General features: G+C 37.4%; 1 protein-coding gene across 4 annotated transcripts in view; it reads left to right on the top strand.

Moving 5' to 3' along the window:
* The first annotated feature begins 2,076 nt into the window (after nucleotides 1–2,076).
* Nucleotides 2,077–26,378, top strand: part of SAMD8 (sterile alpha motif domain containing 8) — an 83,722-nt gene continuing 59,420 nt past the window's right edge. Inside the window, exon 1 of one of the 4 annotated variants that reach the window (XM_053692137.1) lies at nucleotides 2,077–2,251. In XM_053692137.1, the coding sequence (XP_053548112.1) occupies nucleotides 2,207–2,251 (45 nt within the window). In that variant the 5' untranslated portion in view covers nucleotides 2,077–2,206. Of the gene's footprint in view, nucleotides 2,268–26,378 lie in introns of all 4 variants that reach the window. The other 3 variants (XM_053692136.1, XM_053692139.1, XM_053692138.1) reach the window with 3 other exon arrangements.

Here is a 26,378-nt window from a genome sequence, read left to right as displayed (position 1 = left end):
GTTTGTAGTATGTTTCCTTATTCCTTCAGATGGACTTACATCACTGTTTGTCTTCCTCCCCTCCATCTACTTTTTTTAAAATGAAATATTAATTATTTTTCATTCTAATAATTTTTCCACACACAAAGCTATTCCACTTGAATTCCAGTAATTGCCATCCAGCATCAGCCATATCCCACCAGTATTATAGTAATTGCCATATCATCAGTAGTGGTTAGCTCGCATCCATATTGAGAGCTTTCTGATACAAACTTAGTTTATGATTCCAATGTCTTTACATAACCATAAGTAGTTTTAAATATTTACTAACTGGGGAGATAACTTGGAAGTCTTGTGGTCCATTTAAACTTTATTCTTTTTCCCCACTTTCTGCTTCTCTGTTTCCAGCTCAAAAGTTGGCACTCACCCTTCATCTGTCATATGGTTATACTAGTTATGTACAGTATGTGTGTATATATATATATATATATATATAATGTAAACCTAGCTATGGTTATAGTAGTTATGTACAGTATGTGTATATATATATATATATATATAATGTAAACTTAGCTATGGTTATACTAGTTATGTACAATATGTGTGTATATATATATAATGTAAACTTAGCTATGGTTATACTAGTTATATACAGTATGTGTGTGAATATATATATATATATATATATATATATATATATAATGTAAACTTAGCTATGGTTATACTAGTTATGTACAGTATGTTTGTGTGTATATATATATATATATATATATATATATATATATATATATATATATATATATATATATATATAAAATGTAAACTTAGCTATGGTTATACTAGTTATGTACAGTATGTGTGTGTGTATATATATATATATATATTTATATGTATATATATATATACACAGTATATATATATGTATATATATATATATATATATATATATATATATATATATATGTACACACACACATTATAGAGGCTTGAACCTTTTAAAAAAAAAATTTTTTAGTGGTCCACGGGATTCACAATTGTGAGTTTAGTGGTCGCTGAGGTCCAAAAGGTTGGCGACCCCTGAGATAGAGCAGGCCATTTTAATCAACTTTACAACTTACTCCTACTATCAATTTTTCTTGGTATCTTTATTTTAGCCACCAATCAGCAAGCGCTACCCAGGTGCTAAACCAAAATTGGGCTGACTCCCAAGCTTACATTCCTGCTTTTCAAATAAAGATAGCAAGAGGACAAATAAAAATGGTTAATAGGAGTAAATTAGAAAGTTGCTTAAAAGTTCATGCTCTATCTGAATCATGAAAGAAGAAAAAAAAAAATAGGTTTCATATCGCTTTAACATCCCTTTTACTGCAGTTATTTTTCAATAGACAAACTCCACCCATTATTTGCCTTATTTGGAGGAGCCAATATGGGCTTCAGTGTGCAGACAACAAGGCCAGGAAGTCATAAAGTAAATTGTCTTGCAGTTGTTATCTGAAAAAGCCAAGTACAGACAGATTACAGTATGTAGAAGGGTTACCCATGAGAGGTCAGCAGGGTGCATTCCAAGTTCTTAGAAATTTATCAATTTTCAGGGCTAAATTACATGAAAATTGGGCAAAATAAATAATGAACCTATCTCGCAAAGTTGTTTCATTACATATGACTATAAACATTTTATAAATGTCAAGGTAATCTGACTGCCCTGAAAATGTTTCATGTAAAGTTTATGCATTCCTTTGCTCGTCATCAGCCCTCCAAATGAATAAAAACAATCTTTGTGCTAAAAAGTTTGGCCACAGCTGGTCTAGACTCTAGAGCTACATCTGACTTGGTCAGTCCCATATAAAGGAAAATGTAGGAGACATATTAGCCAATGATTTATGGATAATAATAATAAAAAAGAAATGAAAGGGAATATAGATCCATCTCACATAGTAATTATTGTTTTAAGTCATTGCTACAGTGTATTGTTTTCATTTTACACTACATGGTACGGGGAGTTACAAGCATGTTTTTTCCCCCACCAGATGGCGCTGCACGCTATTCCTTTTTTCTTAGCAAACGCTGGTTGTGATATTTACTTGCGGTGGGTGACGCTCTATCCGCAGTCTCTTGGTTGGGCTCTCTCGATTCTCGTTACTATCGTTTCTATGGACACGTTCACGCTTGTGGCCTACTCCCTACTGTGGAGCCTAAACTCAAGTAAAACTGCTGGCTGACCAGGTGAATGGGGCCTGCCGAGACAGCGGGGTCCCTGAAAGACGAAAACGAAGTAAGGGATAGTGCGGGTAGGTGGGGGACCCAGGACTGCTTGGTCGTTAGTGCCCGTGGAATATATCAAGTCTACCATTATTGTCACTATATATCATAATAATCTCACTCTCTGATGATAAAGCGTTTTGGTCATTAGTTAACGATAACACGACAAAGGCAATAACTAGTAGGACAGTGACGTGGATATTGTGCAGGTTGGTTCTCATGGTAAATTATATATTGCCAGTTTTGTCAGGTAACACCTTAATCAAAATTATTTCTAACTAGTTTGCTTGGTAACAAAATGGTATCTTATTAAACTCTATAGCATAAAACATGGAGATGCTCAATAGTGCTGGTAATTAAATTATGGTTTGCTGTCTTTTGTCAGTAATAGGTGAGCAATATATTTGGGAGTAGTAGTCAAGTCCTCTGTATGGTGGTGGCTGACACATTTATATAACCCAAAAGTATTTTATAATTCAGGCAGACAATACAATTTTCTAAAAGTTTCCAATTTACTTCTATTATCAAATTTGCTTTGTTCCCATGATATTCTGTGTTGAAGAGATACCTAGGTAGCATCTGGTGCACTACATGACAGGGAATAGTGCTGCCCTCTAGTGCTCTTGCAAATGGATAACATTCTTGTGAAACTGCTGCCATTTAGTGCTCCAGAAATGGGCCGGCTCCTAAGCTTACGTCCCTGCTTTTCAACAAAATATACCACGAAAACAAAGAAAAATAGATACTACAAGTAAACTAGAACTTCTATCTCAGGCCAGGTTTTTATTATAGCTGAACCAGTGCACAGGTGAAATAATCAGCTGATCAGTAACACCATGGTTACTAACCTGCTCTCCTAACCATCAGCTGATTATTTCACCTGTGCACTGGTTCAGCTATAATGAAAACCTGATCTGTTGTTGTATGCTGGTTGCTGCCTTTTTTGTGACCATTACTGTTTTTTTTTAAATGGTCTTAAAGGGACAGTCTAGTATAAATAAAACTTTCATTATTCAGATAGGACTTTTAATTTTAATCAACTTTCCAATTTACTTTTATCATCAAATTTGCTTTTTTCTCTTGGTATTCTTAGTTTAAACTAAACATAGGTAGGCTCATATGCTGATTGCTAAGCCTTTGAGGGCTGCCTCTTATCACATGTTTTTTAAATCTCTTGTCAACACAAAGAGACGGAAAGTACACATGGGCCATACAGATAACACTGTACTGTGTTCAGGCACAGGGGGTTATTTAAGATCTAGCACAATACAATGCTAAATTTAACCCTTTCGTGACAGGGTTAAAGTGCCTACATCGGAACAACTGTTCCGATGTAGACAAATTGAAACTACGCGATCGTGCATACGATCGCGAGATTTCAATTATTGGATCGCATCTGGGGGGCGTCCCTACAATCCTAGGAACGCCCTCCAGACCGCGATTAAATCCCTGAAGCACAGAAGGCTTCAGGACAGCCGTTAGTTATGACGTTCCATTCCGTCATAACGGCTTTAAAGCCCAGTCTAATTATGACGGAATGGAACGGCATAACGGCTTTAAAAGGTTAAGACAATAGATAATAAACAGTCACAGTCATGTGATCAGGGGGCTGGAAGAAGGTTCCTAGATACAAGGTAATCACAGAGGTAAAAAGTATATTAATATAACTGTGTTGGTTAAGCAAAACTGGGGAATGGGTAATAAAGGGATTATCTATCTTTTAAAACAATAACAATTATATGGTAAACAGTCCCTTTAAGCTTTTGTCAGATTTTTGTTTTTAGTGCACTGTCTGTATAATAAACTTGTTGCATATTTTGCCATTTGAAGTCTTTCTTCGGTTAGCCAGAACCTTTCTGCTTCTGATCTCTTGGGGATAGTTGAGGACTGCTGTTGAGAAACAATGCTCTATCTGAATGATGAATTATATTTTTTGAGTTTCATATCCTTTTAAAGTGTTTCTAGTAACCTACACACACACATGATTAACCACAATGCTGCCAATGATGTTTATATTTAACTCTATGCTGGCAGTAAATGGGTTAAATGCTGGGTTTTGTTCAAATGTCACTTATCAGGCGTATTGGCTGTTACTTGCATAAAATATACTAAGCTAGTGTTCTTATACTACTAACATAATCTTGAACAGTAAAATATAAAGATGTATACAGTAAAATAAGACCCCCACGGGCCGGCCCTGATGCCTTCTTATCCATATGCCTATAACAGTCTTTGCAACCCCCTATCGTCTAATTTGCTTAATTCTCTTGATATCATTTGCTGTAAAACATATCTAGATAGGCTCAGTAGCTGTTGATTGGTGGCTGCACATAGATGCCTCGTGTGATTGGCTCACCCATGTCTATTTCTATTTCTTTAACAAAGGATATCTAAAGAATGAAGCAAATTAGATAATAGAAGTAAATTGGGATGCTGTTTAAAATTGTTTTCTCTGTCTGAATCGTTAAAGAACATTTTTTGGGTTTAATGTCCCTTTAAGTGTCTAATTTAATACAAAAAATACATGTGCACATATATTTACATAACTTTTACTATAAACAGTCATTAATTCTCCCAAAAGATTATAGAAATAGAAGCATTCTTGCACTATTGCAGTAAAGTTATAATGAAATATAAATATCTCCTAATCAATTATTTTTAACTGTCCAGCTCTTATATATTATCACTTCCCTATATATTACACTTATTATTCCTTAAGGAAAAATAAATAAATGAAAGTGTTTATACACTCCCAAAAAAAGACAGGGAATCAAGCACTCTTTTAGTCAAATACATTTATATATTGCTCTTTAAATTTTCAAAAATCATTTCAATCAAAAGAAAATTAAGAGAGATTTTTTTTTTTATAGAAACATGCACATTATAAGTGCACAGTGCAAAAACAAAAAAGCAAAGAAAATACCAACAAAAAAAGAAACAAAAAGCAAACAAAATAAAAATACACCTTCTAAAAGAAGCAGTGACGTCACTTTTGGAGATACTAATGATAGTGGATGGGAGAGACCTGCAACACCCAAGCAGAGGGCAGCCCCGCCTTAATGTAGGAGGGTAATTGCTGTCATGGTAAACACCAGGATCTATGCATTTCCCTATAATTAGAGACAAGCTCACGGAAATTATAAATCTCCATGCTGGTTATAAATAAACAAACAAAATATGGCAATCAAGGTAAACATGTATTCACATTCCGCGCGTACAACTTTAAAAACCTCTTACCAGTATAAGGTTCATATGCCGGAAAGTTCCAAATATATTGATACAAACTAACAGCGTGTTATTAATTCTCACACAAGCACATATGTATCAATCCACTCATGAAAAGTTTGTAGATACACGGGAAGGCAGAGGTATGCAAAGGCAGAGGTATGCAAAGGCAGAACAGATAGCTTCTTGAAGCGCTTAAAGGGCCATGAAACACAATTTTTTTCTTTCATGGTTTAAAAAGAGCATGCAATTTTGAACAACTTTCCAATTTACTTCTATGATCTAATTTGCTTCATACTCTTGATATCCTCTGTTGACAAGCATATATAAATATGCGCAGGAGCTGCTGATTGGTGGGTGTACATAGATGCCTTGTGTGATTGGCTCACCCATGTGCATTGCTATATCTTCAACAAAGGATATCTAAAGAATGAAGAGAATTAGATAATATAAGTAAATTGTAATGTGGTTTAAAATTGCATGCTCTACCTAAAATCATGAAAGAAAATTTTTGGATTTCATGTCCCTTTAAAGGGACAGTCTACGCCAGAAGATTTATTGGTTTAAAAATAGATTATCCCTTTATTACCCATTCCCCAGTTTTGCATAACAAACAGTGGTATTAATATACTTTTTATCTATGTGATAATCTTGTATCTAAGCATCTTCCGACAGCCCTCTGATCACATGCCTTTTTAGTTATCTATTGACTTGCATTTTAGCCAATTAGTGCAGTGTCTTCCACAAGGCACGGGCGTGATCACAATGTTATCTATATGGCTTGCATGAAGTAGCACTCCCCCGTTGTAAAAAGCTAATACAAAAGCATGTGATAAGAGGCTGTCTTTAGTGGCTTAGAAACAGGCAGACATTTAGAGGTTTCAATGTTATAAAGTATATTAATATAACAATGTTGGTTGTGGGGGATGGGTAGTAAAGGTATTATCTGTCTTTTTTAAACAATAACAATTTTATTGTTGACTGTCCCTTTAAGCAAAGATGTTAGTATGCTTGGAATTGTATACATTTTAATGTTAGCAGCATGGAACGATGTGTTAAGCTGTGAATAAGCCAGTATCCAGAATCAGATGGACAATGCTGTGCTGCAAATGCATTCTCAGTGCAGAGTGATAAGCCGTAATTGACTTACGAAAACAGACACCATGTCAGTCCCGTTCCAGCAAGGATATACCTTCATTGAAAAACTGCTCCAAGTGTTAGATAAAAAAAGCGCCAACGCTATTATCTTTACTGCAAGTGAGCTTTCAAACCAAACGGGATCTCCAAATTCGGAAATGACGTGCAACTGTGATATAGCCTACTCGCGATTCATCCCCAGTGACTTTTTGGACATCCTCAGGGCTGACGTGAAAGTAGCAGGGAGGCTCTATTTATCCAGCGCCATATAGTACCGCCCCTTAGAACTGATGAAATAGTATAACCTAAGTAATCAATTTCATTATAGAATAATTTACATAAATTCAAAAAACAACAGAAAAGAAATTAAACTAGCTATGTTCTAATGTCATAGATGGTGCCCACATCAAATTCTTATTTCAATATTCCTAATAGTTTAAACACATAGGAAATAATCTATAATCTAACTACAAAACAGTAGAAGCAAATTCAGATTTCCTTTCCTCTTTAAAGCACTAAGAGACTGAATATTGTATCCATACATGCAGCCTAACTCTCTTTTTAGAGGATCCTATCCAGTTTCCTTCCCCCCCATGGGTCTGCACCATTTTTACTAGAAAGTATAATATTTCCTATATTTTTTTTTTTTTTATAAGTATTAATTTCTCGCTTCAACTGTTGTTTTATCCTATATATTACACTATTGCAAGCTGAGTGCTTAAAGACTCGCACACAACTGAAGTGACACAAAACTATCTTAGATCCACTGTCCTAATAGCCAGCAGCAATGCTTCCTAAGTTATCCTGGACACCCAATGACACTCTGAGGGCAGAGGTGCAGGGAAGGCGCTAGGCTGAAGTGTGTCAGATTACTATAAACAGGAGAAGAGACACAGCAAACACTCAGTGCAGCTGATCTTACTGTTTGATTATTCATAGCACCGGACTTGGTGAGCTGTTGGGCAAATTGATTTTTGTATTATTTAGTTTTTCAGCAATTTTATATATTTGCACTGTGTGTAGGAAGTGGCGTATGTTTAAAACCTATGTTAAAATCAGTTAGATGCAGAGTGCTAGAATATAAAGATTACTGTCAGACTAAATAATGCAAAGATGCAAATAGTAAATTATCTACAGTAGTAGCCAAGAAACCCCCTCTTTTATAACATATCAGCACAAGAGGAGCTGTTTGTTTTTTCTTCTCATTTGTAGCAGTTTAAACATTGATCACTCAGAGAAGGTGCAGCAAGGAGTCCTTGCCTAGACATGCTCTGTGTGATCAACCAGAGTACTTGCTGCACGGACAGCCTCACCGACAGCTCCTCCCCATTAACTTGTGTCACACATGCCCCAGCTCAGCTGCAGCCCTCCAGATCTCCTGGAGGGGACATTTCCAGGGACAAAAAAAACCTAGGGGCATACAAGAAGATGCGGTGACTGTCTCTGGAAATTAGGGACTTTTGACAACTATGCGAGAAATATCCCACAGGTAGTGTTGCCACCATTTTCATAGACATTTCCAGGATACTTTGGGTTTTGAGAGAGCATGGATTGGGAGTAACCATTCATGTGGCCTTCATACTCCACATAGCACGTGTAGAGTAAAGGAGAGCACTGTGTATACACAATAAAGCAGTACACCATGCACACGCTTTTGTTGGTCCTTCCCTCTTCTCAATGCTACAAGTGCATGGTGCGGTTTCACAGTACACCGCCTCTCCTCTTATTCCCAGAGCAGGGTTGCAACCTTTGACTTCTCTATTTCCCACCCTGATGATCCCATGCTTCACAGCATTGCAAGCACTCTGTGTGCTGCACTTGATGATCTTTTTTTTCTCCAGATCCTCTGATGATATTTCTCACCAACAGTGCAGGCAATCAATGAGGATACAGCTTTCTTCCTCTCTAAGGGCCTGATGATCAAAAATTTGCTGGCATGGAGAGAAATCTCACAAAATCTTTGTTTTTTGAGCATTATATTGCAGTGTAAGTGTCTCCTCACATCCCAAACTCTTTCCTAGCTAAACATCTCTCAAGCTAATATTTGTCATTCTAAAATTCTTTGACTTTGCACTACTGTCAAGACATCTTAGGTAGTCTTGCCGTAGCAGAGAGCTTTAGATCACGGGCCCTAACTGAACATTTGATGGATAGACGAGGACATACCTCCCAGATTTCAGGACTATCCAGGTGTGAACCCCATGCCCAGGAATTTTCTGTGTTCAGATGGGAAAAGAGGAAGCAAATCTGGAAGCCTTGAGACACGGGCTGAATTATCATTGTCTGGCGGACATGATACGCTACAGCATTCGCTGTCGGCATTTTACATTGCACAAGCAGTTCTAGTGAACTGCTAGTGCAATGTCGCCCCCTGCAGATTCGCGGCCGCTAGCAGGGGGTGTCAATCAGCCCGATCGGGCGGATTGATGTCTGCCGCCTCAGAGGCAGCGGACCAGTTAAGGAGACCACTGCTTCATAACTGCTGTTTCCGGCGAGCCTGAAGGCTCACGCGGAAACAGGGGCACCAGGGTCCGTTTGTCCCTTGATAAAGTGGCCCCATTGGGTCAAATCTGCAGGCTCCCAGGTATGTTCATATATTTATGTAACAACAATATGAGCAACAGGTATGATTAAGATATATACAGGGGTAATGATAGTTACAGAACCATCAAAAACTATTTGTTGTTTCTTAAGAACTTAACATTTTACAATGTTGTTTACAGGACAGTTTTGTGTTCCCTTTCTTTTTACTAGAATGCTTTTGGATGTCCGAGCACATCATTTAGAATCTCTCAGATATACTCTTGCCGAAAAATACCTTACCCTCCAAGAACTACTGTTTATCTGAATTTCCACCCTGCTTCAATAGGATTATAATATACTATAGTATTCTACAAATGAACACAGACTTTTTTATAGGGTGAAGTGTCCCCTAAACAATATAAGTAATCTAATTATTTTACTGTGATTTTATTGTTTTGGTTATCCAGTATTTGTGTAGATGGCATATGTTCAAAACTCTCTTAAAAAATAAATGTTCGCCTGCCAACAGACTGCTTTGAGAATGAGGTTGTTTGAAGATGAAAGAGCAACAGTAATCTGAACTGAAGGAGTATTGGGATCAGACAGTTACTGCATACTTAAATGCTGCAAAATAACTGTGCAAGTAATGGGGATAATTTAATTTAAATGGACATAATACTCAACCACTTTCTCCTTTCCTTCTTAAAGAGAGTTTTAAAAAGCATTACTTTTTAATGGATATTCAGTTGCTGAATAAACCAACCTTTTGTTATGTAGGTAAGGCCTATTAGCCAATGAGTAGTGTTGTTCCTGAAAAAAATGAGTGTATACTGTCCCTTTAAGTATAGGTTATTGACAAGCTGTGTAAACATAGCTAACAGAAGAAATTACACTCCCAGTGGGGTGTAGGAGAGATAAGTGATGTTAATTTTCTATTGTTCTCTCTAAGTATTGGGCTTTGATATAAAATAAGAAAGTGTGTGTGTGTGTACAGAAAGTGATCAAATAATGAGACTTGATTTTTACCTGCCAGCACAACCCATTTTAATGGGTTGTGGTTTGAAATAACAAATCCATCTAGGGCTGCAACAACTAATCGGTAAGATTGATCATAAAAATAGTTGTCAAAGAATGTCATTATCAATTAGGTGGTCAGCGATTAGTTGGTTATTGCACAGCACCAGCTGCTTCAATCCGATGAACTCCTGCACATGGTATTGTGCAAACATTTTTATTTATTATTATTTTTTCTATCCGATTAATCGGATAATTATTGTCCGATTAATCGGATAGAAAAAAGATTAAAAAAATAAATAAATTCAATTTTTTTTTGCACAATCTTAGTTGCAGTAGATCATCAGATTAAAGCAGCTGGTGCTGTGCAACTGACCAACTAATCGCTGACTACCTAATTGATAATGAGATTTGTTGACAACTATTTTTATGATCAAAACTTACCGATTAGTTGTTGCAGCCCTAAATCCATCTATATCAAATACACAAATAAACCTAAATAAGCCATTTCTCGTGCATTTTATACTCTACAGCTGGAATAACAAGTAATTGGAAATACATTAAAGGGAGCCGAAAGTCAAAATTAAACTTGCGCTATTCAGATAGAGCATGTAATTTTAAAATACTTTTAAATTCACTTCTATTTTAAAATGTGCTTTGTTCTCTGTATCCCTTGTTGATAAAGTATAGACACCAATCCTACACTTGTGAGCTAGCTGCTAATTGGTGCCTGCCCACATTTGTCTCTTGTGATTGGCTAACTTGCCAATGTTATGAAAATTATTATTATTATCAGGTATTAGTAGAGCGCCAACAGATTCCGCAATGCTATAAAAATAGGCGGTATACAAGATAACATTTATAGGGATAAAATGGGTAGAGGGCCCTGCCAAGAGTTGCACTGTTGTAGTCGGCTCTAATGAAGGCGATCTACAAACAGCTGGGCTTACATTCTAATTGGTTCAAGGGGAAAGCAATGGAGTTAGGAAAGGTTAGTGTAGGCTGTATGCATCCCTGAACAGTAGAGTCTTTAGGGAGCACTTGAAGTTTTCAAAACTAGGGGAGAGTCTTGTGGAGCGAGGCAGAGAGTTCCACAAGACAGGAGCCAGTCTGGAGAAGTCCTGTAAACGGGAATGTGAGAAAGTAACAAGAGAGTAGAAGATTGTGAGCAGATCGAAGGGGACGGGAGGGAGAGTATCTGGAGACAAGATCTGAAATGTAGGGGGGAGCAGTGCAGTTGAGGGCTTTGTATGTCAGAGTCAGAATTTTGTGTTTAATCCTGGAGGCAAGAGGAAGCCAGTGAAGGGATTGGCAGAGAGGTGCAGCAGACAAAGAGTGACGTGTAAGGAAGATGAGCCTGGCAGAGGCATTCATTATGGATTATAAAGGGGCTAGACGGCAGCTAGGGAGACCAGAGAGGACGCAGGAGTTGCAGTAGTCTAGGCGGGAAAGGATAAGAGAGTGGATTAAAATCTTAGATTTGTCTTGTGTAAGGAAAGGTCTAATTTTAGAGATGGTTTTTAAGGTGGAAGCGGCACACATGAACTAACGCCCTCTAGCTGTGAAAAACAGTCAAATTCATTCAGATAAGAGGCGGCCTTCAATGACTAAGAAATTAGCATATGAGCCTACCTAGGCTTAGATTTCAACTAAGAATACCAAGAGAACAAAGAAACATTGATTATAAAAGTAAATTGGAAAGTTGTTTAAAATTACCTGTCTGACCTCTACAATGACTTTTACATTAACGATAAAACCATATCACCTAATTTCTCTGCGTCTCACACAACGCTTCCCTCCCTTAAGGAGTCCTATCGGCCTATAGCCCTCTTAAACTCGGAGTACAAGATTCTGACTTCCATTTTGGCTCGCAGACTTCAAGATGGCCTCTCCCATATTATCCATAAGGACCAGGCAGGTTTTCTTTAACATCGAAACTCTACATCCAAAATAAGAGAAGTTTTGACGATAACAGAATATTTTTCTCAGAACGGAGGGGAGGCAGGGGGTAACCCTGACCTTGTAATCGTAGCAATCGATGCTGAAAAAGCCTTTGATTCAGTTCTTTTTAGTCATATATTCACCTCCTTAGATAAATTTGGGTTTAAAGATAAATTTCCCAACTTTATAAAAATCTGTATAAACAATCATCCACGAAACTGATAGTTAATAACTTCCTATCCCCAGAAATTGGAATTCAAAGGGGTACACGTCAGGGTTGCCCCTTGTCTCCCCTTCTCTTCGACATAGCTATTGAATCTTTGGCACTCAGGATTAAAAAAGAGCTTGAGGGTGTGAAGATAAATAACCACGAGATGAAAATTGCACTATACGCGGACGATATACTCCTCTATATTGCAAACGCTAAGACAAGCATACCTAAACTCATAGGTATAATAGAACAATTCGGATCATTCTCTGGATATAAAATAAATAAATCCAAATCCGAAATCTATTGGCTTAGAAATAGCCCAGATTCAATTAAGTACTGTGTCTTTAAAGAAGTCACTGATTCATTTGCATACTTAGGAATCTCTGTCCCAGTTAAACAATCGGACTTATATAAACTTAACATAATACCAATTTTGACAAATATACGGGAGAAAATGAAAACTTGGCAAAACCTACCAATTTCATTATCTGGTAGAATTGCATTATACAAAATGGTTCTTCTCCCAAAACTACTATATATTTTACAAAACACCCCAATTCTAATTTTCGAAAAAGACATTCGTTCCCATAATACGGCAGTTAGAAACTTCATCTGGCAAGGGAAAAGATCTAGGTTATCTCTATCTAAATTGTCAGCAGGGAAAGAGTTTGGAGGCCTAGCGCTACCTGATATCAGAACATATAACTTAGCATTTCTAGCAAGAACAGTGGCAGATTTGCTTCTTGCGAAAAACTACGTGACCAACACAACGCTAGAGGAAAATATATGCTAGTAAAGGCATGGTGGAAAATAGGAACCCTGTTAGAAGTTAACTGCAATGTTTCACAATTTCTACCAATAACAGGGAATCCTAATTTTTAACCTGGCCTGAAGTCTGCGATATTTAATAAATGGTCTTTGTTAGGACTGGTAAGACTTCAACAATGTATCAGAAAAGAAACAAACTGTATAAAAACATTTGAGGAGCTAAGGAGCGAGTTTAAGTTATCAAATAAGGAATTTTTTGCATACTTACAAGTAAGACACTACATTTCAGAATTTGTCAGATACACAGGATGGTGCTGGACCCTGGGAAAAATGGAAAGCTGGCTCACATTAATTAAAAGTGGGTATATGTATATAACTCCCTGCTATATGTTATTAAACAATAGCAAGGGAAATTCCCTTCTAGGACAACTAGCGTCCGATTGGAATAGGCTAACCGCCACTAACATAGAATCAAAATTCATTCAGAAATCAATCAACAGAGTAACGCGTGCTACGCTCTCCGCCACTTGGAGAGAGGCACACGTTAAATTACTGCATAGAGCATATTTCACCCCCGAAAAGGGACATAAAATACATAACTCAAACTTCAACAAATGCCCAAAATGTTCTCTTCCTGCAGCAGACTTAAATCACATGATATGGTACTGCCCTAAAATTAGGCAATTTTGGCACAAGGTAGAATATTGGCTCAACAACCTATTGGGAGTCTCCCCTCTGGCCTTCACATTAACACAAACCATATTTTGTACTAAACAAAGTGAAGAACAACAGCCTCAGGAGAAATTAATAATCTTATCAATTCTAGCAGCCAGATATCTCATTTTTAAGGGTTGGAAAAGCTACAAGGCCCCCACGATCTTAGAAGTTACAAATTGTCTCAAAAAACAATGCATGCTAGAGCAGAGACATACCGACATAAACAATGAAGAAGACATTAAAGCCTTCTTCAAGAATTGGTCAGTTTTTATTAAAAGTTATTCAGTGAGCGAAATAGAATGTTTGATCTTCCCTTTCAGAAATTCAGAATTGGTCCTCCTGGGTATTTGGTAGGAGGAGGGTGAGACGGCAATGGGGTGGGAGGGAGGGATGAGATCCCCCTCCCCCCCCCTTTTTTTTGTTTGTTAGTTTTGGTTGTTAGATATTACTTTAATAGATTCTGTAGATCATTGGTTGTTCAGAAAAAAAGGGCCTAAAAGGAAAAGAAAAACCCCAGCAGAGCGTAGAGTCCAGTATGAGGCTTCTCTTTCTATGGTTTTCTCTTAAAGGGACACTGTACCCAAAAATATTCTTTCGTGATTCAGATAGAGCATGCAATTTTAAGCAACTTTCTAATTTACTCCTATTATCAAATGTTCTTTATTCTATTGGTATCTTTATTTGAAATGCAAGAATGTAAGTTTAGATGCCGGCCCATTTTTGGTGAACAACCTAGGTTGTCCTTGCTGATTGGTGGATAAATTCATCCACCAATCAAAAACTGCTGTCCAGAGTGCTGAACCAAGAAAAAAGCTTAGATGCCTTCTTTTTCATATAAAGTTAGCAAGAGAACGAAGACAAATTGATAATAGGAGTAAATTAGAAAGTTGCTTAAAACTGCATGCTCTATCTGAATCACAAAATAACATTTTTGGGTACAGTGTCCCTTTAACTCAGTAACATACACTTTGATATAAATCTAAACTGCGCCTGTTTTTGATTTGCCTTTCTTTTTCTTATTTTCAATTTTTTTTTAGTTAAATATGTGATACTTGGCCCTGCGAGGCGCAAGATTTGCAAATCGGCTTTATTGTATCTTCTGTCAGCCATAAACAAAAATTAAAAAAAAGGAAAAAAAAAAAAAATTAACTGTCTGAATCAATGAAGTTTATTTTTGACTAGCCTGTCTCTTTGATGTTCTATCAAAAAACATGATTCAGATAGAGCATGCAATTTTAAGCAACGTTCTAATTTACTCCTATTATAAAATTTTCTTCGTTCTCTTGCTATCTTTATTTACAAAGTAGGAATGTGATGCATAGTAGCCAGACCATTTTGGTTGAGAACCTGGGTTATGCTTGCTTATTGGTAAGTGTAAGCCTTGAATAAGCAAGCACTATCGATGGTGCTGAACCTAAAATGGGCTGGCTGCTAAGATTTACATTCCTGCTTTTTAAAATAAAGACAGCAAGAGAACGAAGAATAATAGATAATAGGAATAAATTAGAAAGTTGCTTAAAATTTCATGCTCTATCTGAAACATAAAAGAAAAAAATTGGGTTCAGTGTTCCTTTAAGCATGTTTAAAAGCGAAAAAAATTTCTTTACCATTAATTATGTTTTTTTGTAACCCAAACTGGTTATATTGCTTCTCATGATGTATTATTTTTGTCTTTACTGTCTTCTAGTTTGCTGTTGGAGAGTTATTATTTTTTATTCTAATTTACTGACTTATATTTTCAACAAACGTAAACAAGAGTAGCTCAGTTTTCTTTTATTTGCAAACCTGCCACACCCCGGCCACTTTCCAATGAGAAGTTCCAGTAAACAACTGTGACAAGTGCACTCAACGAGTAAAACACAGATCATTGTGTTCTTGTATCCAAATATTTGTGTAGGACGACCTTCAGTGCAGATATTGACTTCTCTCTCACTGTATAGCCATACATTGTGCGTTTGTTAGATGCAGCTAGTGCAATATTTGTATAGTTTGTTTCTAAGTTGTTATACACAATATTACATGGACATTAAAGTCAATTATTATCTCTTGTTTAAAAAATATATAGTTTTAATTAAAACAAATTATAATAATAAAATTCTGTGTTTACAAAATCTGTAGGTGTGCCCATTTCTACTACTAGAGTTTTGGGGTTTTACTTTATTGGCCCGAAGCAACAGATTTTTCTGGAAAAGACGTGCAGAATTGTTTGTAAATATCAATGTAAACAATTTAATTATGTTTTAACATGTTTCACATGTGCATGGGAACATGTTGATTTGCTTTTTAAAGGGACATTTTTGAAAGATATAAGGCAATAGTAGTATAAAACAGCTTTAATATTTGGCTTGTAGTATGCTTTCCCCCTCATAAAATCCTTTTTTTTTCTTCTTCCAGTATGGCCTTATTGCTGTATATGTGTCTATCTTTTGTACCATGAGTCATATTTACCAATCCTCATTTGTATGATTGGCCAGTGACCTGACTTGTAGCAGAACTCATTGGCTGTGCATGATAAAGCCTAGGGGTCAGCACTCCCTAGATTAGAGGGATATGAAACCCAAATTTTGTCTTTCATTATTCAGAATAAGAATGTAATTTTAAACTAATTTCCAAATTACGTCTATTATCTATTTTGCTTCCTTCTCTTAGTGTTGTTTGTTAAAAAGCTCAGAAGCAGCAATTCACTACTGGGAGCTAGCTGCTAATTGGTCACTGCACATATTTGCCTTATCATTGGCTGAACCAATGGGTTCAGCTAGCTCCCATTAGTGCATTGCTGCTCCTTCAACAAAGAATATCAAGATCATGAAGCAAATTTGATAACATATAAGTAAATTTTAAAGTTTTTTAAATTATGTTTTATCTGTATCACAAAACAAATGTGTTTCATGTCATACTCACAACATTGAAAGTGATGCAGCATAACTGTAAAAAGCTGACATGAAAATATCACCTGAACATCTCTACGTAAAAAGGAAGATATTTTACCTCAGAATGTCTTCAGCTCACCAGAGTAAGTGCTCTGTGAACAGTTATATTTCAGCTGCAAGTTTAAAAATAAAATAAAAATAGTCAGTCAGCATCAGCAGTGCTGAGGTAATGCTTTCCTTTGTGATCTCATTAAATTTCACTGAAATCTTGTGAGATTTCATAGTAAACTTCCTTAAACTGAATAGGAAAATAACATGACTGTGCCCGCACATGCCAGAAGCACACTCCCTTTCAAGTCCTGGGACTAGCATCTTGATTGGCTGCTTAAAGGGACATGAAACCCTAACTTTGTCTTTCATGATTCAGATAGAGAATACAATTTTAAACAACTTTCTAATTTACTTTTATTATCTAATCTGTTTCATTCTATTGGTATCATTTGTTGAAGGAACAGCAATGCACTACTGGTTTCTAACACATGAGTGAGCCAATGACAATCTGTATATATATGCAGCCACCAATCGGCAGCTAGAACCTAGGTTCTTTGCTGCTCCTGAGCTTGCCTAGATAAAACTTTCAGCAAATGATAACAAGAGAAGGAAGCAAATTAAATAATAGAAGTAAATTGGAAAGTTGTTTAATGTTGTATTCATCTGAATCTTAAAATAACATTTTTGGGTTTCATGTCCCTTTAAAGTCTCTTTACAGTGGGGTGTGAATACTTAGGTAAAATATCTTCCTTTTTACATAGAGCTGTTCAGGTGATATTTTTTAGAGCTATGCTGCTTCACTTTCAAGTGTTTCAACATTTGGGTACCCTGTCCCTTTAAACAAATATCATGGTTAGGACTAATATATTAATACCTTTTATCCATGTACTCTACAAATTGTTAGTTTCTTTCTATTGAGTTAGAGACCAAAAGTGAAATGTGCACATGTCCCTTTTTAATTTTAAATAGAATCCTTTTTGCAGTATAATTCGATTAGCAAAATGGTTCTAGTACAAGTCATTATAGTTTCAATGGCATACCCACATATGCTAGGTGTGACTTAAAGGGACAGTCAAGTAAAAAAAAATGATTTAAATAGGGCATGTAATTTTAAACAGCTTTTTAATAAGGGGGCAGTTTGCAGAGACTTAGATACAAGGTAGATACAGAGGTAAAACGTGTATTAATATAACTGTTGCTTATGCAAAACTGGGGAATGGGTAATAAAAGGATTATCTACCTTTTTAAACAACAAAAATTCTGGTGTTGACTGTCCCTTTTAATTTAAGTCATACAAGCCACCACTGACTCTCTGAATAGGTGTAATGTTTGAATGCTGGTGCACATGCCACTCCTAGCCTATGTGTATATGCTACTCTATACAGTAATACATTTTACTAGAAGCTTTTTTGCTAATGGAAATTTATTGCAAAAAATTGTTTGTATTCAAAATTGAAATGCACCACCACCTATACACATTTCAATTTTGATCTTTCTTTTCTGTTAAGGGGAAAAATACACCAGTCTGTTTTTGTGTCTTCTAGATCAGAATACTCAAAATACAGCATTTCTTGCATATTTAAAGGGACATGAAACACAAAAATGTTCTTTCATGATTCAGATAGAGAATATAATTTTAAAAAGTTTCCAATCTACTTCTATTATCAAATTTGCTTCATTCTCTTGTTATGCTTTGTTGAAAAGATACCTAGATAGGTAGCGTGCACATATCTGGAGCACTACATGACGGGAAATAGTGCTGCCATCTAGTGCTCTTTGTAATGTATAACATTGTTGCAAAACTGCTGCCCTATTCACATGCACGCTCCTGAAGTTACCTTCCTACTTTTCAACGAAGGACAACAAGAAAACAAAGACAATTTTATAATAGACATAAATTGAAAAGTATGTTTTATCTGAATCACAAAAGAAAAAATGTGAGTTTTATGTCCCTTTATTTAAATGAGGATGTTACATACAGATGAGCACATTGGTAATTGTGATGAAACATCATGTCTTAATCAGATTTGAAGACAAATATAATATCAAGAAGGTGACAACATTGCTGTGATATATAGGTCAGTTTGATTATTTTGTGCTTAGAACAATCATGAATTTCTGTGCTTAATTCTTTCCCTATAAATATATCTGCAATTGTAAAACATAGATGGTCATCGTTTTGTGTAATAAATAGAAACTGTAAGATGAGTTTGAGTGCTGAATACTGTCACGGAGCCTGAGCCAAGGAAGCCTAGTTGTGTCTTTGTGACCTTAAAGTGATGGTACATTTCAAATTCTAAGAATGTTGCAATGAAAAATTATATTGGTGTAAAAGCAAGAGATGTGAGTTATGGAGAACAGTCCCACCCACTCTCCACATAGGCTTCTTATTAGTTTTTAAAGGGCTGGACTTCAAAAGTGTCATATGACACACACACTGATTGGATGTACATTAGAATTGTCATAAAACAAAAGTGAATCCCAGTAGGCCGGCATAACATTGTAATAGAAACATTACTATAGGCATGGATTTAACCCTTTTCACGGAAAAAAAAAACAACAAAAGTACACACACACTTTTTTTTTTTAATGGCAAAGATTACATATATGGCATTTGATTAGCTAAAGTTTACCATCACTTTAAAGAAGTTGCATTATTTTGTTGTCAAAATTAGTTTGTAAACTACATTTTAGAGGTTACATTCCAATTTTGCCAGACTGTGCAAGATTATGCTGTATTTTTCACTTACAAATAGCATTTGGTTTAAAGGTCTAGACATTTTACAATTCCTACGTGTGTGTGTATATAACAAACCTTTCTGTCTGTGAGATAGACTAGCAGTTTGAACGGATGATCATTTGCACATAGAGGTTGTTTGTGAACACAACATGTTAAACACAGGTGTTCAATTCGATTAAAAGAGTTTATCTGCTTTCATAATGAAATGCAAAACACTTAAATTAATGGTAAATCCTTGAGTTGTAAAAATAGGTAGCCGTGCGGTACTGTGCAGTATGCTAGCACAGCTGTTGGCTAAGAGGTGGAAACGTCACCTCATTGAAAAAAAATTGAGCTGTGCGTAGCCGGAGTCTCTTAGGTTAGCAGTGAAGCCGCAGTGAAATAAAGGTGACTTTCACACAGTGAAAGAAGGTCACCTTTGTTGTTAGTGCTGGTAAATCCTAGTGTTTTTAAAGTGCAGTACAACAAATTGGTGCTTGACTCTCTTTGCCAAACTTTAAATGGCATAACGGCCCAAATTAAAATGTATATGAGTGCATTCCAATTGTGAATGGAGTAATTTTTCAGCATATTTGTATTATCAAAAATGTTTCTAGAAAGATCTATCACTGGATAGGCATATGCGTGTAGCCACCATTCAGCAGCTAGCTCCCAGTAGGGCATTGCTGCCCCTGAGCCTACCTAGGTATGATATTTAACAAATTAAAAAAGGACATTTGATAACATAAGTTCAATGAAAGGTCTCTTGAAAATGCATTTTCTGTCGGATCCGTGAAAGTTAACTGGCTTTTTTGGACTCTTTAAAGAGATATTAAACAGTGCTTAGTAAAAACAAATATGTTAAATCAAAGTAAACATAAAAAGAAACAGATTATATAAAAAAAATAGCAAACCCTCAGGGAAATAAGAGACTTGATGCGTTTGCAACTTGGGTTGCATTCTGCCTCTTTCTGAGCATGGGTAAATCTAACTCCCTGTTTAGTATTCACTTAATCGTAAACCAGCTCATGTTACTCTAGAAGTTTTATGACATCAGAATAGCTAAGCATTCCTGTTGAGACCCCTGCCTCCTTGTAGGGCTGTGATAGGATGTAATGTATTTTTTTCCCTAGTAAAACATTTTATAAATAAAATATTGTTTCCATTCCGATCTGATTATACAAATTAGAAACTTTACCATCACTTTAAAGTGAAAGTAAAGTTACCTGGTTTGCGATCCTCAGTAGCAGTCTTTGGGCATAAATAATATGACTTTCATTCATCGTTTTTTTTTTTTTTAATGGAGCTGGAATCAAAGTTATCGCCTTATTTACAAAACTTTTTAACCTATCCAAATTCAACCCGTAAATAAATAAAAAAATTCACTCCGGGTCACGTGTTGTCAACAGCCAATTGAAAATCTGGCCGTTAGGCGGCCGTGAAACACGTCACCCGCCTACTTATTAATTTACGCATGCGCAAATGTTTGGCCAGACACTAATATATCAGGAGCGCGCTCCTGTTTCTCTGGGCACAAACAGTTTTGCCGTGAAGCGCATGCGCACTAGACGGAGCCGTACTGGATTTGCGCATGCGCAATACATGGCCATACACCAAGATAACAGGAGCGCGCTCCCGTTTCTCTGGGCACAAACAGTTTGGTCAAGAAGCGCATGCGCAGTAGATGGAGCCGTACCGGATTAGCGCATGCGCAATACAAATAGGCACCGTGAATGCGCTTTGGAGCTACGTATAGAGCGGGTTGGGACCGCTCTATACGTCAGAACCCAGAAATATAGGAAGTAGAGGATGGGATGAGTTGGAATAAATACGGTAGGAAATTAGATTTTTAATAAAACTTCTAATTATTGATACATTTATGAAAATAAAGTTAGCGATCATAATATACTAAGGTAGTAGAAAAAATTAATGTGTTCGAAGGGGACCAACTTTACTTTCACTTTAAGCTTGTTAAAGGTCTTTCACAGTAGATCTTTTCAGATTTGAATAGTATATTTCTAAGAGAGCTGCTTTTGCTGTGCATACAACCCTACTGATATGAAGATTAATTTGCATATGCACACATTCTCCTATGCATGCTCCAGTGCCGGTAGTACTGTCAAATAAGATGTGAAAGCAGCGATAACTTTTGAAAGAAGCTATTCTACAAGCACAAAAAAGGATATTATAGTCAAAACTGAAATGCACTTTTAAAGGGACATAAAACAAGTTTGGATAGAGACAAAATATAATATGTACTTTATTTACTTTATCTGCAAATTTATACTGCAGTGCCTCGCAATTAACCCTTTCTTTTTAGTTTCTGAATTGTAAAGCTCTAACTCCCCCCCACACAGCTTTTGGTAGAATACAAAAGTGAATAGGGATTATCTGCTAGAGCATGCCTAGAAGCTGTGAACACATTGAAATACAATGCCTGTGTCTAAACACTGATAAGGGGGGGTGGGGGTGTCTGCCTGCCCCAGGCAGCTTAGCTATGTAATTCATTTTGCTTATTTTTGAAAAATATTTTAAAATACTTGCCAGCAATTTTTAAACCTTTTTTTTTTATGCAAACTATTTTTAATGAATTAATTAGCCCTTTTAGGATATGCACAGATCTCAACATGTTTATGTCTCTTTAAAGGGACATGAAACCCACATTTTTTCTTTCAAGATTTAGAAAGAGTATGCAATTTCTCTTGTAAGGTGTATCCAGTCCACGGATCATCCATTACTTGTGGGATATTCTCATTCCCAACAGGAAGTTGCAAGAGGACACCCACAGCAGAGCTGTAATATAGCTCCTCCCCTAACTGTCATAGCCAGTCATTCTCTTGCAACTCTCAACAAGCTAGGATGTTGTAGGAGAGAGTGGTTAAATATAGTTAGTTTATTTTCTTCAATCAAAAGTTTGTTATTTTTAAATAGTACCGGAGTTGTGCTATTTTATCTCAGGCAGTAAATAGAAGAAGAATCTGCCTGAGGTTTCTATGATCTTAGCAGGTTGTAACTAAGATCCATTGCTATTCTCACATATGTCTGAGGGGATTACACAGATGAGGTAACTTCAGCGAGAGAATGGCGTGCAGTTTATTCTGCTATCAGGTATGTGCAGTTATAATTTTTTCTAGAGATAGAAAACACTAGAAAATGCTGCTGATACCGGATTAATGTAAGTTAAGCCTGAATACAGTGATTTAATAACGACTGGTATCATGCTTACTCCCAAGGGTAATACCCTTATGATATTGCAATATAAACGTTTGCTGGCATGTTTAATCATTTTTATATATGCATTGGTGATAAAACTTTATTGGGGCCTAGTTTTTTTCCACATGGCTGGCTTAAATTTTGACTAGAAACAGTTTTACTGAGGCTTTCCACTGTTATAGTATAAAAGTTACAGTTGGTGCAGTTAAAATTACAAACTGTGACATCCAGCTTCCCTAAAAGGCCCTCTGAATGCTATAGGACATCTCTAAAGGGCTCAAAGGCTTTCCAAAGTCGTTTATTGGGGAAGGTAGGACCACAGCTTGCTGTGGCATTTGGTTGTGACTGTTAAAAAAAACCCCAAACCCCCCCCCCCCCCAAAAAAAAAGTCTATTTTGTTTTTTTGATCTGTTTTTTTTAACTAAGGGGTTAATCATCCATTTGCAAGTGGATGCAATGCTCTGCTAGCCTATTACATACACTGTAAAAAATTTGTTTGATTTACTGCATTTTTTCACTGTTTTTCAAATTCTGACAAAATTTGTTTCTCTTAAAGGCACAGTACCGTTTTTTATATTTGCTTGTTAACTTGATTTAAAGTGTTTTCCAAGCTTGCTAGTCCCATTGCTAGTCTGTATAAACATGTCTGAAATAGAAGAAACTCCTTGTTCATTATGTTTAAAAGCCATGGTGGAACCCCCTCTTAGAATGTGTACCAAATGTACTGATTTCATTTTATGCAATAAAGATCATATTCTGTTTTTAAAAAAATTATCACCAGAGGAATCTGACGAGGAGAAAGTTATGCCGACTAACTCTCCCCACGTGTCAGACCCTTTGACTCCCGCCCAAGGGACTCGCGCTCAAATGGTGCCAAGTACATCTAGGGCGCCCATAGCGTTTACTTTACAAGACATGGCGGCAGTCATGGATAATACATAGAGGTTAGCGAGATAGCTCTGGGGTGAGACAAAATGCAGAGCATACTGACGCTTTAAGAACCATGTCTGATACTGCCTCACAATATGCAGAAGCTGAGGAAGGAGAGCTTCAGTCAGTGGGTGATGTTAATGACTCAGGAAAGATACCTGATTCTAATATTTCTACATTTAAATTTAAGCTTGAACACCTCCGCGTGTTACTTAGGGAGGTTTTAGCTGTTCTGAATGACTGTGATACCATTGCAGTGCCAGAGAAATTTTGTAGACTGTATAAATGCTTTGCAGTGCCGGTGTGTACTGATGTTTTTCCAATACCTAAAAGGTTTACAGAAATTATTAATAAGGAATGGGATAGTCCAGGTGTGCCGTTCTCTTCCCCTCCTATTTTTAGAAAAATGTTTTCCAATAGACGCCACCACACGGGACTTATGGCAGACAGTCCCTAAGGTGGAGGGAGCAGTTTCTACTCTAGCAAAGCGTACTACTATCCCTGTCGAGGACAGTTGTGCTTTTTTAGAGCCAATGGATAAAAAATTAGAAGGTTACCTTAAGAAAATATTTATTCAACAAGGTTTTATCCTACAGCCCATTACATGCATTGCCCCTGTCACTGCTGCTGCGGCGTACTGGTTTGAGTCTCTGGAAGAGGCTTTACAGGTAGAGACTCCATTGGATGACATACTTGGCAAACTTAGAGCACTTAAGCTAGCCAATTATTTTATTTCTGATGCCATTGTTCATTTGAATAAACTAACGGCTAAGAATTCTGGTTTTGCTATACAGGCGCACAGAGCGCTATGGCTTAAATCATGGTCAGCTGACGTGACTTTAAAATCTAAGCTACTTAACATTCCCTTCAAGGGGCAGACCCTATTCGGGCCTGGTTTGAAGGAGATTATTGCTGATATCACGGGAGGAAAGGGTTGTGCCCTTCCTCAGGACAGGTCCAAATCTAGGGCCAAACAGTCTAATTTTCGTGCCTTTCGAAACTTCAAGGCAGGTGCGGCATCAACTTCCTCTAATAATAAACAAGAGGGAACTTTTGCTCAATCCAAGACGGTCTGGAGACCAAACCAGACCTGGAAAAAAGGTAAGCAGGTCAAAAAGCCTGCTGCTGCCTCTAAGACAGCATGAAGGAACGACCCCCTATCCGGTAACGGATCTAGTAGGGGGCAGACTTTCACTCTTCTCCCAGGCGTGGGCAAGAGATGTTCAGGATCCCTGGGCGTTGGAAATTATATCCCAGGGATATCTTCTGGACTTCAAAGCTTCCCCCCCAAAAGGGAGATTTCACCTTTCACAATTATCTGCAAACCAGATAAAGAGTGAGGCATTCTTACACTGTGTACGAGACCTCCTAGTTATGGGAGTGATCCATCCAGTTCCAAAGGAGGAACAGGAACAGGGTTTTTACTCAAATCTGTTTGTGGTTCCCAAAAAAGAGGGAACCTTCAGACCGATTTTGGATCTAAAGATCTTAAACAAATTCCTCAAAGTTCCGTCGTTCAAGATGGAAACTATTCGTACCATCCTACCACTGATCCAGGAGGGTCAATATATGACTACAGTGGATCTAAAGGATGCTTATCTTCAAATTCCGATACACAAAGATCATCATCGGTTTCTCAGGTTTGCCTTTCAAGACAGGCATTACCAGTTGTAGCTCTAACCTTTGGATTAGCTACAGCCCCAAGAATCTTTACAAAGGTTCTAGGGTCGCTTTTGGCGGTCCTAAGGCAGCAGGGCATAGCAGTAGCCCCTTATTTAGACGACATCCTGATACAGGCGTCAAACTTCCAAATTGCCAAGTCTCATACGGACGTGGTACTGGCATTTCTGAGGTCGCATGGGTGGAAAGTGAACGAGGAAAAGTGTTCTCTATCCCCACTCACAAGAATTTCCTTTCTAGGGACTCTGATAGATTCTGTAGAAATGAAAATTTACCTTGACGGAGTCCAGGTTATCAAAGCTTCTAAATTCCTGTCGGGTTCTTCATTCCATTCCGCGCCCTTTGGTGGCTCAGTGTATGGAAGTAATCGGCTTAATGGTAGCGGCAATGGACATAGTGCCGTTTGCACGCTTACATCTCAGACCGCTGCAACTATGCAGGCTCAGTCAGTGGAGCGGGGATTACACAGATTTGGCCACTCAACTGAATCTGGACCAAGAGACCAGGGATCCTCTTCCCTGGTGGCTATCTCGGGTCCATCTGTCCAAAGGTATGACCTTCGCAGGCCAGATTGGACTATTGTAACAACAAATGCCAGCCTTCTAGGTTGGGGTGCAGTCTGGAACTCCCTGAAGGCTCAGGGATCGTGGACTCAGGAGGAGTCTCTCCTTCCAATAAATATTCTGGAACTAAGAGCGATATTCAAGGCTCTTCAGGTTTGGCCTCAGTTAGCAACTCTGAGGTACATCAGATTTCAGTCGGTCAACATCACGACTGTAGCTTACATCAACCATCGAGGGGGAACAAGAAGTTCCCTAGAGATTTTAGAAGTTTCAAAAACAATTCACTGGGCAGAGATTCACTCTTGCCACCTATCAGCTATCCATATCCCAGGTGTAGAGCACTGGGAGGCGGATTTTCTAAGTCTTCAGACTTTTCATCCGGGAGAGTGGGAACTCCATCCGGAGGTATTTGCACAACTGATTCTCCGTTGGGGCAAACCAGAACTGGATCTCATGGCGTCTCGCCAGAATGCCAAGCTTCCGTGTTACGGATCCAGGTCCAGGGATCCCAAGGCGACACTGATAGATACTCTAGCAGCGCCCTGGTCTTTCAACCTGGCTTATGTGTTTCCACCGTT

The sequence above is a fragment of the Bombina bombina genome, chromosome 9 (assembly GCF_027579735.1).
Source record: "Bombina bombina isolate aBomBom1 chromosome 9, aBomBom1.pri, whole genome shotgun sequence".
NCBI lineage: Eukaryota > Metazoa > Chordata > Amphibia > Anura > Bombinatoridae > Bombina > Bombina bombina.
This window is presented reverse-complemented; position numbering and strand designations above follow the sequence as displayed.